The sequence below is a fragment of the Schistocerca americana genome, chromosome 7, assembly GCF_021461395.2.
Source record: "Schistocerca americana isolate TAMUIC-IGC-003095 chromosome 7, iqSchAmer2.1, whole genome shotgun sequence".
In the NCBI taxonomy this organism is placed as follows: domain Eukaryota; kingdom Metazoa; phylum Arthropoda; class Insecta; order Orthoptera; family Acrididae; genus Schistocerca; species Schistocerca americana.
The window spans coordinates 50,041,220-50,055,295 of NC_060125.1; the positions used below are offsets into that span (position 1 = coordinate 50,041,220).

Consider the following 14,076-nt stretch of genomic DNA (forward strand, 5'->3'; position numbering starts at 1 on the left):
GTTCCCATGGGTTTCGCTCTGAAATTTAAAGTTACTGTGCTCTTGACTGACTAGGGGTCTGCCATGGATTTTCAATTGAAGAAGGCTGGCTGAAAAGGTTGGGAAGCCCTGGGATAGATGAAGAAGCTAATCAGCTAGTGGTGGTAGAACACACACATAAAAGAAGGTTAGAAGGTTGTAATTTGGCAAGCTTTTGGAGCCAGTGGCTCCTTCTTCAGGCAGAAGGGTTGAAGGGGAAGGAAGAGGGGTGAAGGAAAAGAACTGGAGAGGTCTAGGAAAAGGGGTAGATTTTGGGAAAGTCACCCAAAACCACAGGTCAGGGGAGACTTACAGCATGGGATGAGAAGAAAAGATTGATTGTTGGGGACTGCATTGGATGATATTTGAAAACCTGAGAGCTTAAAGGTGGAAGACAGGGAAATATGCAAGACAGAGGTCACTGCAGTGTAATCTTGGTCTTACATATTACCCTGACCTCCTGTTTGCTACTCACCATACAGAGGTGATGTTGAGTCACAGACAGCCACAAGAAAAAGATAGCTAAAAATGTGAGCTTTTGGTAAAAGGCATACTTTTAAAGTTGACAAAGCACACACATTCATGCAAGCACAACTCACACACACTACATGACTGCTGCCTCTGGCCTCATTGGCACAACCGAAGTATTGCTAAAGATGTGGGCTTTTGGCCTAAAGACCATCTTATAAAGTAAGCAGCACACACACACACACACACACACACACACACACATACACACACACATACACATTCATGCAAACACAAATCACACACACATGACCATTGCCTCTGGCCACCAAGCTCACTTATATAGCAGTCTTTTTGTGTGTCTGTCTGTGATTCAGCATCTCCTCTATATGGTGAGTACCAATATTGCCATTATTCCATCCTGGATTTTCTGTTGTTTGTTTTGGAATTTTATAACATATTCTAAGTATGTACTTGGATATAGATTTTTTATGGCTTATGGTAATTACATTACAGTACATTATATATCTTTTACACTCAGATGTTTGTGATAATCGCTCTAGATCATCTTCAAGTCTAAGTAATTGCTTCAGAAACATGTCTTGTTCACTCTGTGTACTCTGATATGGAGTTTTGAGTAGACAAGATGGGTTGTTGATGCCATTACTTAGGCCTGAATATGATCCAGAGTGATCAAAACATGTAATGAAATTAAAAAATTGTGCAAGTGAGAATTGTCTTAATTTTTTATTTTAAAATGATAAATTTTATATACATAATAATGTGATGACATTTATTCAGTGAAAATTTTCACTGGTTGGATAACTCAAACCAATTTAAGTAAGAAAATAACTACAGGAGTGTTTGATAGAGTGAATAAAAGTGATGTACTAAGAACTGATCACCAGTTATAAACAAGAACTCGTTAGCAGGAAAGTTCTTTGTGAACTGCATATTTTGCTTTGTTTCAAGATGTGTTATGTATTTGTAAGAATCAACTATGTAATTATATTTCATATTTGTGCACTCATGCAGAAGTTTTGCTGTTGTATTTCAGTTGATGCTAATCGTGTAAAATTGGATATCATTGATGGCGATCCATCATCCGACTATATAAATGCATCTTTTATTCAGGTAATTTTCTGTTATTTCAACAAGAAACTACCATAAATAAATTATTTAATATTTGATGACAATATTATGAAAAGGGTAGACTGCTACTTACCAATAGAGGAGATGCTGAATCACAGACAGGCATACAAAGAGACTGCTGTAAATACAAGCTTTTGGCCAAAAGGCCTTCTTTTAATGTAGAATATGTACACACATTCATGCAAAAACAACTTGCATGCACATGACCATTGTGTGTGGCCAAAGAGGCTGTGGCTTCCAATTAAGAGATAGAGACATATAAACTGACACAAGCAGCTGGGATAATAGTATGAATAAAGTGGCTATGTTGTATTTAACACAAAACATTACCCAGATATTGTGTTTGACTTTTAACACCATTGCAAAATGTCGAGAAATATGTATCTTAACAGGAAGAAAATATCAAGGCAGAAATGGCATAAGTATGAAGGACTTTTATAAATCCTTGAACTGACATCTAGGGAGAGGAACTGAAAACTAGAAAAATCTGAATGAATATTGGTGGCTCATAACCAAAGTAATGCACTCCTCCAGCTGCCACTTGTAACTCTACCAACCTCTCTTTAATAATGAATATCCAAAAGTAAAACTGATATGATCTAAGCAGTGTTTCTACTGTAATAAACATAGTTTTTAACACTCTGTGCAGTATTGTGATGAGTGTAAGTTACCCCAAAAAAATTATACATAACCTGTTGTTTTTGTTGCTGCCTCCACCTTGTTGAATTCTTCTTTAAAAATTTGCGTGATTTGGTATTTGCATGTGGAAACTATGTAAATAAAAGATTCAGGTGTATTTTCAAATTTATCATCATTTATTTGTTCTTCACATGATATAAACAGCATTTCCAAAAGACTGACTGTCCAAAGCACATCAAGACAAAACACTGATATAAAAACACTAAGATAAAAACTGCAGCAGTAGACACACATACCCACACGCATACACACACACTCACACAAGTGCAACTTGCACACACATCTGCAGTCTCAGAGAGCTGAAACTACCAGCTCTCTGAGACTGCAGACGTGTGTGCAAGTTGCGCTTGTGTGAGTGTGTGTGTGCATGTGTGTATGTGTGTCTAATGCTGACAAAGGCCTTAATAACCGAAAGCTATGATTGTGTGAATCTTTTTATTGTTCCTATCATGACTCAGCATCTCCGCTATATGGTGAGTAGCAACTTTCCTTCTCTTAAATTATATAAACATGTATATAAGTCTTATTATGTTTGAAAAACTTACTGCTCTTGTTTCTTACTGTGTCATCCATCATCATAGCTGATGAAAGGCGTGTCCAACCATCAGCTACTATTGTGCCTTGTATATTGTTTTAAATCATCTTTTTTATCACCTTTTCATCCTTATCTTCTCACATACTCTTGAAATCATTTCCAAATAAGTTAGTTAATTTGAGATATTTTGCATTTTTACTGTACCATTTGCTTGAAACTCCAACTTTGTCTTTAATAGCTTCTTTGTTCTACTTTAGATTTTTCTTTGTTTTGCTTCCCTCATATACACAAAACCTTTTGTGCAGTTTCGACATTTTGTTGATGTACGACCAGCAACCCTTTTGTTTAATTAAGAGTTTATTACTTCTGTCACAGTTGCAGTACATGTATTTTAATGGCTTGTTTCAAACTGACTGGGCCATCCTCAAGTCTGACCTACTGAGGCAGCACTGCAGTGGTTTGAAGCTAATCACCAAAATATACGTGCTGCAACTGTAAAAATGTTAAGAAATGATAGTTGCTACTCACCATGCAGTGGAGATGCTGAGTTACAGGTAGGCACAACAAAAAAAATGTCAGAAAGTGAGCTTTCAGACAGCAAGGCCTTTGTTGGAAATAGGAAACGTACACAAACACTTATGCAAATGCAACTCACACACATATAAACACAGTCTCTGGCTGCTGAAGCCTGACAGCAAGCAGCAGTACCTGATGGGAGAAGCAACCAGGTGGTGGGCGTAAGAAGGAGCCTGGGGCTGGTAAGGGGAGGGATAGCAAGTAGGGGTGGGAATGGTAAAGTGCTGCTTGTGGGAGCATACAGGGGTGAGGTGGAGAGAGGGCAGGGCAGCTAAGTGTAGTGGGGATGTTGGACAGAGGGTAAGGTTGGGGGGTTAGTAGAAAAGGAGAGAAGTAAAAAGATTGTGGATGAACTGGTGGAACAGAGGGCTGTGTAGTGCCAGAATGGGAACAGAGAAGGGGCTAGTTGGGTAAAGACAATGACCAATGAAGGTTGAGGCCAGGAAGGTTACGGGAACATAGCATATACTGCAGGAAGAGTTCCGCTGGGCACATTTCAGAAAAGCTGGTGTTGGTGGGAAGGATCCAGATGGATCCTGTGAAGCAGTCATTGAAATGAAGAACATCATATTGGGCGGCATGCTCAGCAACATGGTGGTCCAACTGTTCCTTGGCCAGTTTATCGATGGCCTTTCATGCAGACAGAGAACTTGTTGTGTCTCATGCCCATGAATGCAGCACAGTGGTTGCAGCTTAGCTTGTAGATCACATGACTGGTTTCACAGGTAACCCTGCCTTTGATGAGATAGATGATGCTTTTGACTGGACTGGAGTTGGTGGTGGTGAGAGGATGCATCTAGGTTTATTACAGGGATATGAGCCATGAGGCAAGGGGTTGGGAGCAGGGGTTGTCTAGGGATGGACAAGGATATTGTGTATGTTTGATAGGTGGTGGAATGTCACTGTTGGAGAGGTGGGATTGACAGTGGGTAGGACATTCCTCATTTCAGGGCACGATGAGTGGTAGTCGAAATCCTGGCAGATAATATGATTCAGTTGTCCAGTCCTGGGTGGTACTGAGTCATGAGGGGAATGCTCCTCTGTGGTCAGATGGTGGGACTTTGGGAGATGGTGAGTGACTGGAGAGATAAGGTTCAGATGTGCTTTTTTACAAAGTTGAGAGAGGAATTACAGTCTGTGAATAGGTTGGCATAGGATGGTGCCATGTGGGTGCCCATAGCCATACCCTGGATTTGGTTGTACATAATAGCTTCAAAGAAGAAGTAGTTATGGGTGAGGATATAGTTGGTCACAGTGAATGGGAAGGAGGTTGTAGGTTTGGAATCTGTCAGAAATTGGGAAAGGCAATATTCAATAGCAGTAAGGCCTTGGGCATTAGACATGATAGTGTAAAGGAAGGTGGCATCAACAGCAGTGAACAAGGCACCATGTAGTAAAGGAACAGCAACTGTGGGGAATAAATGGAGGAGATGGTTGGTATCTTTTATATAGGAGGGTAAGTTGTCAGTAATATGCTGAAAGTGTTGGTCTATGAGAGCAGAGATTCTTTCAGTGAGGGTACAGTAACTGGCCACAGTGTGGTGTCCTAAGTGGTTGGGTTTATGGACTTTACAAAGCATGTAGAATGTAGTGTGGGGTGTAGTAGGGGTGAGGTGAGAGATGGACTCCAGGGAGAGGTTCTGTGATGGGCCTAAGGATTTGAGGAGAGACTGGAATGGGGTCACTGTGGCAGGGTTTGTAGGTGAATGAATCTGACAGCTAGTGGAGACCTTCTGTCAGGTAATCCTAGCAGTTCAAAACAACAGTGGTGGAGTCTGTGTCAGCAGGTAGGATTATGTTGGAATCAGTTTTTACTTGGTGGATTGCAGTTCTTTCTGATAGTTTGCTTGTTTAGGGATCTGGGGAATGGTGGTGAGGCTAGGTTTGAGGTTAATAAATTCTGGAAAGTTAACAGGGGGTGATTTGAGGGCAGTAGGAATGGTTCACAGTTGGATGGAGGAGTGGACTGAATCAGGGGAAAAAAAAAATGTTTCCACTGTAGGGATCGGGAAAGGAGAGAAGTTCTTTAACAATTCCTGCAAGACTGAATTTGGCAGTGGGGCAGAATGTGAAATCTTTGGAAAGGACTTACACATATGTGATGCTAAGGCTGTTGGAGGAAATGTTCGTGAGTGTGTTTGGGGCTGTTTAGGTTCTGGATTTTGTATAGTGGTGGGAGGGAGTTTTTGAGAGGGGGGTGAATGTAGAAAGTCTGTGAGGCAGGGTTTGTCAGCTATGAGGAGATGTGGGGAATGATTGGAGGTTGTTGTAGAGGTGGTGGATAGTGGTAGTTCATGGTGGGTATGGGAAAAGGGTAGAGAGTTTTTTAAGGTGATGTTGAGCATGTTGATCAGGTTCCTGGACAATTTCCTAATGTTGCTCCATTCTGTCCTGGATTTATCATTGTTTCAGTTTGTACTGCAACTATAACAGATTTGTAATAAATTAGTCATGAAAACCTTTTGTTGTGTGTATTAGTATGTTTGATAAATAATTATCCCTTTCCTCTACATTCTACATTAATGAGATGCTGAACATGCTGTTTAATTTACTTAAGTAAATTCTCATAGTGTACCTTTCTGAAATCCTCTCTGATGACTCTCTTCCTTCTAGCATTGTATCAAACTTTACTCTATATCTTACAAGTCTATAATCACTTGCAATTCTAAATGGGTTTAGGACCATCATCATATTCTATAGTATTTGATCATAATAATCAAAAGACAATATCAGAAAAAGATGACTAGTTCTGCTGAAGAAATCTCAGGGGCTATTATAATACTTATGGAAGACAATACAACTGTCTTCCACCCCCTCCAACTTTACATTAATGCTGACAACTGAGGACAGAGAAATGATAGAATCTTTCAATAAGCTTTTAACTTTCAAGAACTCAGGAAATCTTTTGAAAATCAATATAAACTTTCAAATATGTATAATTTTAAACTGCCTAGTATTCACCGATGGCCTTTCTCTCCTGTCCAACAACATTCTGGAAACCTGTCAACAAGTAAATTACTACAGGAAATAACATAGCAACTCAGGTCCAGCATATCATTTGGGAGTGGAGGATGGACTGCATTTTCTTAGTATTCTACCAATCAGCTTAAATCTTCCACCTGCCCCCCCCCCTCTCCCCACTGTCCCAATTCTTAATTGATTCACCTCTTGCACCCAAATATGCCTATAATGATGATATAGATGTAACATAGAAAATAAGTTTTCTTGCATCATGAAGGATTCATATGAACAGTAATTATAATCATACTCACTGAAAATTCAAGAACATATCACATTCAAATTTTAAATGTAGTTGTCACTATGTGTGTGTTACCTTCCATATCTTGTGAGTAGCATTTGAAAAACTTTGTAACAACAAAACAATCATTTTTTGACAATATCATGTAACTGGAAAAATAAAAGAATGTACTCACCAAGTGTCGGCAGAACACACACATAAAAGAAGGTTATAGTTAGGCAAGCCTTTGGAGCCAGCGGCTCATTCTTCGGGCAGAAGGGTTGAAGGGGTAGGAAGAGGGGTGAAGGAAAAGGACTGGAGAGATCTAAGAAAAGGGTAGATTTTGGAAAAGTCACCCAGAACCATGGGTCAGGGGAGACTTACCAGATGGGATGTGACTCATCCTGTCCAATAAGTCTCCCCTGTCCTGCAGTTCTGGGTGACTTTCCCATAATGTACCCATTTTCCTAGAACTTTCCAGTTCTTTTCCTTCAGCCCTCTTCCTTCCCCTTCAACCCTTCTGCCTGAAGAAGGAGCAACTGGCTCTGAAGGCTTGCCTAACTATAACCCTCTTTTATGTGGAGTGCTTCTCCTGCTTGGTGAATAGATCTGAACAACTTTCATAGATAAATTAAATTCACCATCAGTTATATGGGGCATTCAAAAAGAAACAAGCCGGAGGCAATAGTATGGAAATGTTAGAAGTATCAACCCTGGCTGTTGAGACACTTGTCCCACTTTGAGACACGGTGGTGAATGGCTGTCTCATAATATTCCCGGGGCTGCGATGTTAACCAGTTCCGTACATACAGCTGGATGTCATCGTCTGAGGTGAATCGTTTGTCCCAATACTGACGTTCTTCTTTGGTCAAGATGGCCCCTTCTGATTCACTTCCTGCAGCACAGGACAACAGTGAATGCCCAGAATTACTCACAAACCTTGACCATACTTCAACAAGCGAACAAATCAAAATGATCTGGCAATCTCACCCGTGGGGTCATTCTGCTTCACAACAATGCAAAGCCTCATACAGGCACACAGTCGTGGCACTCCAGCAGAAATTCTAATGGGAGGTTCTTGGCCACCCACTATACACTGCAGACCTCTCTCTCTGTGATTATATCATTTTTGGTCCACTTAAAAAGGCTCTGAGGGGCAAATGATTCATCTCGGACGTCGACATCCAGCTGTACTTGCGGAACTGGGTAGCATCGTAGCCCCGGGAATTTTATGAGACAGCCATTAACTGCCTTGTGTCACAGTGGGAGAAGTGTCTCAACAGCCAGGATCAATACCTCTAAAATACAGGTACAAGTTTCTGTAATTATGCCCCCGGCTTGTTTCTTTTTGAATGCCCCTTATATTATAATCAGCTAGTAACTTTCTTTCTTTTTTCCTACATTGGTGTTGTCATGAAAGCAGAAGTATCATCACTGTGATATACATATTTTTCCTAATTGCCACATCAGTGCTGCTCACCTATTAATTAGTTTTTATGATCAATTACCCACTTCTATCTACATTACCTGATTTTCTTACCTGCATGTTCAATGAATGCATGCATATACAGTTTCTATTCATTAACTGAGTTTGTGTAAAATCAAAGGTTACTAGCATTTATGGGAATTAAAAGAAGTTCTGGGGCAAGAAATCTGCTTTAAGTTCCTTCCACACAAATCATTTCAAGACTTTTGGCTTTGTGCAAGTTGGTAGTATTACATATTCGTTCATAAAATGATAAGTTTATTACCTTACAATGTAATGTTATAGAAGGCTAAAGATAAAAAATATATACTTTTTTTACATTGGCCACTTCTCTCATAAGAATGAAAAAAATGGTCCATGCAGACTGTAATCAATTTATTGTCTGTACTATTAGCTAATTTTGACCATTGGTCATTTTCAGGCACTTATCACAAGCCTCAATCTTCAGATAATACTGAACTAAGGGACGTAACCTTATTTGGTTTCTGTTTAGTTCTGTTTTCCAGTAAGACTATAGATTATTTAAATCTGTAATGGAGCTTTCTTTGCTTTGTTAAGAATTTTCTAATGAATTCGTTGAACCATGTCACATATTTCCCATCCATTATAATGTTGTATGATTCATAATTATCTGTTCAGTAACAGCAAGTTACACACATGCTGATGGGTACTTGGCCCGGCTTATGTACTTCAGGAGATACATAAAGGATGCTCCTCAGAAAGAGTACAAGCTAGCTTAAATCTGTATTCCAGAGCAAAATCCAGTCCACATCATATCAAAGTTCCACCTATGGCAAATAAAGTCCACAATATTGACACCAGTGTCAAACCAGTAACACACTTGCTGCATACTCCACATATTGTGTAGCATCTGACTCAGACTGGCTCTGGGCCAGCTTATCTGCTGAATTTTGGTGTAGTCCCATCAGAGGGCACTCCTGATGACCAGCATCCTCTGGGTAGTGGCACAATATCAGTCAGCAGTAATATCATGCCAGTTATTTTATTTCAGTAGTGATGTCAGCTGGCAGCAATACAGTCTGTTACATTTGTTGAAAAATATTAGATTTATAACAACAAAAATAATCAATTTTTGATAACATAATGTAATTGGATAGATAAAAAATTACATTATATTAGTAATATTAGATTGATAGCTCCTTTACATTTTTGTCTGTGTTGAAAATTAACAGTCAGTTTATTGCCACGTTATGCTTACACCTTCATAAAACAACATCTATACACTGCAAACCACCATGAGGCTGTTGTTGTTGTTGTTGTTGATGTTATTGTTGTATTTATTGGTCCTGTTGCCCACAAAGCAGCTTATGCATAAGACATTGGACATGTCAATTATAAATATGCAGCTGAAAGTCATTTCTAGGCATAAGTATTTAAGGTTACAGTAATTCACTTTATACATAAGTATTTAGGCCTATATAACACACTTCACAAATTTAAATATTCTTCAATGGAGTAAAAGCAGTGATGCTGTAAATATGACTTAGGGATTTTCCAAAGGTACTGTCCTCAGTAATATCTTTTATGTTTTCAGGAAGTTTGTTATAAAGCTTAACTACCATGTGAATACTACCTTTTTGGCACAGATCTGTGCTGATTTGGGTTATATGTAAGTTTCTGTTTTGTCTGGTAAAATGATCTCGTATATCACAGTTTTTTTTCAGTCTGCAGTCCTTACCTATTAATTTATTACAAAGAATAAAAGGGTTTTCATAATGTATACACATGGTAGTGGAGGAATACCAGATTTCTTAAACAGAGGTTTACAAGTCTTGCCCCCAAACAAGATTCTAATGGCCCTTTTTTGTAGTTTAAATGTGCTATTAACTGTTTTAGCATTTTCCCAGAAAGTGACCCCATATCTAATACGAGAATGAAAGTAGGTATGCTATGCATTCATTGCTTTTTTCTCACTACAGCATGATTTTAGTGAGCAAAGAAGGTGACATGTTTTGCTCAGTTCTGCATTGAGATATTCAATACGCTTATTCCATTTGACATTGCTATGCAGCCAAAGTCCTAAGAATTTGGTTTCAGTATTGTTACCAACTAGTTCGTCATTGATAGAGACCAATGGGATAAACACATTCTTGTTAGGAGAATTGTGGAATTTTAGTGAAATGGTTTTTTACTGTTTATTACAACCTTATTATTCTTTGCCCAGTTACTGTTCATTGCTGTCATCTTTTAGTAGAATTGTGGTATCATCTGCAAATATGATTGTTTTATGTGCATTAACATTTAAGTTTAGATCATTTATGTACAGCAGGAACAAAAGGGGTCCCATTACTGATCATTGTGGTACACCACTTTTAATTTGTTTATAGTCAGATAAGTGTTCAGACACAGATTTTAGTTCGATATTTGTGTGCTTGATGCACACTGTTTGCTTATGATCAGTCAGGAAGGAGCTGATCCATTTTTTGGACAGACCTCAAGTACCATATCTTTCAAGCTTTTATAGCAGAATTTTATGATCCACCATGTCAAAAGCTTTTGACAAGTCAATAAATACTCCTGTTAATTCCTGCTTTTTGTCCATCAGGTTTAGGATGGATTTGCACTTGTAAGTAACACTTGCCATTGACGCCTTATTTCTGAATCCATGTTTTTCATGACATAGGATGCTGTTTTTATTTATAAATTTCACAAGTTTGTCATACACAACTATTTTAAATACATCAGAGATGCAAGAGGAAATTGTGATGGGTCTGTAGTTATTTACATTAACTTTCTCACCTTTTTAGTATACTGGATTAACTTTTGATATTTTCAATACATCAGGGAAAGTGTCTGCCTGAAGTGAGCAGTCACATAAGTGAGTGAGTATTTAAATTAGGTTTGATGCACTCTTCATTAATATTATTGCAGGTATACCATCACTGCCTGCAGGGTTGTAATTTTTTAGTCCTTTCATTGCTTTAGCTACTTCATTTTGTGAAACAGAACTGATGTACATTGATCCTCGATATGCACTTATTTCATATTCATTTGCCTGGGTGCTCTTAAAGTTTGATTGTGACTTATTATCAGCAACACATGTGAAAAAATTGTTAAATGTGTTGGCTACTTGTAAGGGGTTTGTTACTTTTTGCAAGATTGTCTGTATTTCCAGATTCTTTTTTTTTTTTTATATAACACTCAACATAGCCTTTGATTTATTAGCTGAATTATAAATGTATTCATCATTATGCATTAGTTTTGCTACTTTTATTACTTTCCTTAATATTTTGGAGTATTTTTTATAGTATGCACATACTTCAGGTAAGGAATCCTTTGAGTTATATATTTCATGAGGTCGTCTTTTCTTCTGGCATGAACCCCCATTCCCCTTGTGATCCAGCTGTTTGTTCTAGAGTTCCCCTGTATTGTTACAGTTTTCAGTGGGAATGCAATTTGAAACAACTGAGTTAATGTGTCAATGAAAGTGTTGAATTTTCCATTTGTATGATTAATTTTGTACACTTCTGACCGTTTTTCCTTCTATAATAAGCTGTTGAAGTAGTTTACAGTATCCTCATTATAACTTCTACATGAGGTTCTTAAAAACATGTTGCTAATAATACTGCATTTTACTTTTGTGCTTAATATTTGAGCAAGATGGTCACTAAAACCAGCACTGAAAATTTTTGGTGAGTGTTCTATAAGCTCTTCTAGACTAGAAACTGATCTAGAGCTGTTTGGCAAGTTTCTGTTACTTGGGTAGCAGCTTTTACTTCAGCCCTTAAATTATAGGATGTTGCAAGATTCAAAAGGGTCTCTCTATTTCCACTACTTGTGAGGAAATCAATATTGAAGTCACCAGAGATTATCAACGCACAATCCATTTTATTTACTTCATCTAGCAATGGCTCCATTTTGTTTAAGAAAATTTCGAAATTTCCAGATGGTGATCAGTAAACTGTAGCAATAACCAGGTTGAAGTGAGTAATTTTTGTAGCTGCAATTTCATAATCCTTTTTGACATTTGTTCTAGTTAAGTCAGATAGGGTAATAAAATATACATTTTTCCTTTGTGTAGATTGCCACCCCACCCTGCATGCTGTTTTACCTGCAGTAGTAAGAAGCCAAAATGAATTTGTTTATTATCGTATTCTGGATGAATTCTGAGTTAAGCCAGTGCTCAGTAATGAATAACACTAAGATATCTTTAAGTTCGTCTGTTAACAGTACGTTAATTTCATCGATCTTATTACACAGGGAATGTACATTATGGTGTTAAATTTTTAGATCAGGCATATTCATGATTTTATAATTTGGAGTTATATTTACAGCATCATATACCTTTAGTTTAAATTAGAATCATCAGTGGCATTGTATTTTTGTTCTTCTTTCTTGTTCATTTTGTTTTCCACACTGTTGTTGGAAGGATGTACAGGAAGCTGATGTATCACAGGGCACATCCAATTGCACCAGTTATTAAGATTTCTTGCCATTCCATTCAGGTATGGAGCATGGGAAGAATGGTTGTTTCCACTGAACAATTTGTATTATTTTTTAAGCTGTGAAAGCTGTTGATATTATAATAGCACAAAGGTCACATATTTTGTTAATTGGGTCAAAAGGCTAAGGCAGATTGCTAACCAGCAGAACTGTGATATTACTGTTATTAGTGGCTTATCTAACTAAATGACATAAATAATTTGGACAGGAAACATTTAGTACATGCATGCAAGTCTCATTCATTCATTAAAATATTGAAATTATTACAATATATAAACACACACACACGTGCACACACACACACACACACACACACACACACACACACATATTTACAGAAGTTGCACCACTAACTGTCTTTGAACAGTTCTGTCATATGAGTACTGGTAGCTGATGCAGATAGCAACAAGTTACTAATTTAATCATTTTCCTCACTTATTTACATTCAGGTTATTTTGCATTCTGAGTACATTAAATTACTTAAATTGTTTGTCACATTATTGTGTGCTTAGTATGTGTGCAATGGAAGCTTATCATGTGTTGCCAGGAAGTATGTGGTATAGAAGTCTGACTAACACAAGTTTTACACGAGAAGTTAGAGTAACTTTCCTGAGGCAGAAAGTCAAGAAGTGGTTCCACATAGCTAGTATATGGCACTGATCAGTTTTCATGAATCTTCTCCATTAATAAACTGATATCCAAATAATGTTCAGTTTTTTTGACAACAGTCCATGCTCCTTTCTACCACTGTCATTTTAATGATTCGGAAGATCTATTTCATCAAAAGGAGATCACCTATGATTTGATCCGAATTAAAAAAAAATGGGTATGGAATCACAACCAAATGGAATGACAACCAAGCAGTTGCGAAGGACAAATCGACAGTATATCTACTGATAACATATGTTATCTTGTTGTTCTGAAACATTTCAACCAAGCACTTAGTGCCTGTTTCTCACTGTTGGTAATTTCATTCCTTTATGTTACTGCATTGAAACATTGCAGATTGGAACATACTTTACAGGACATGCCTGGTTCTTAATACCTATCTGACGTCATTTTATGTTAATTACCATACTCCTCTTGTTGTGTACACTCTTTCACTTCTGTACTGTATATCTTACATCAAGTTCCTGCCTCCTCTTTTATCACTTCTGACATTTGCTTCCAATTGTCAGCTGGTGTTTGCCTTTCTGTATTGCCTTTTCATCTTTTTATTTATTTTGGTGTTTTTTTCTATGGCATTTATCTATGCTTCTCATTTGTTGGTTAGTTTGATTTATATATTTTTATTGTCTTAGCTTGCTGGTCTGCTGTACGCCTTTTGATCCAGTGATTTGGGCATGTATTCACTTTGTCTCTAAACGTTCCTGTTTCTTCTAATCCCTTTCTCATTTTTGCTCTTATGCAGATTCTGTTGGTATCCATTAAACAGCAACA

The 14,076-nt window shown here is 37.7% G+C and overlaps 1 protein-coding gene across 3 annotated transcripts in view; it reads left to right on the forward strand.

Annotated features, from left to right (window-relative positions):
• Positions 1-14,076, forward strand: part of LOC124622596 (phosphatidylinositol phosphatase PTPRQ-like) — a 431,781-nt gene that overhangs the window by 287,217 nt on the left and 130,488 nt on the right. For all 3 annotated transcript variants that reach the window (XM_047148348.1, XM_047148350.1, XM_047148349.1), the window contains one exon: positions 1,544-1,620. In XM_047148348.1, the coding sequence (XP_047004304.1) occupies positions 1,544-1,620 (77 nt within the window). The remainder of the gene's footprint in view (positions 1-1,543; positions 1,621-14,076) is intronic.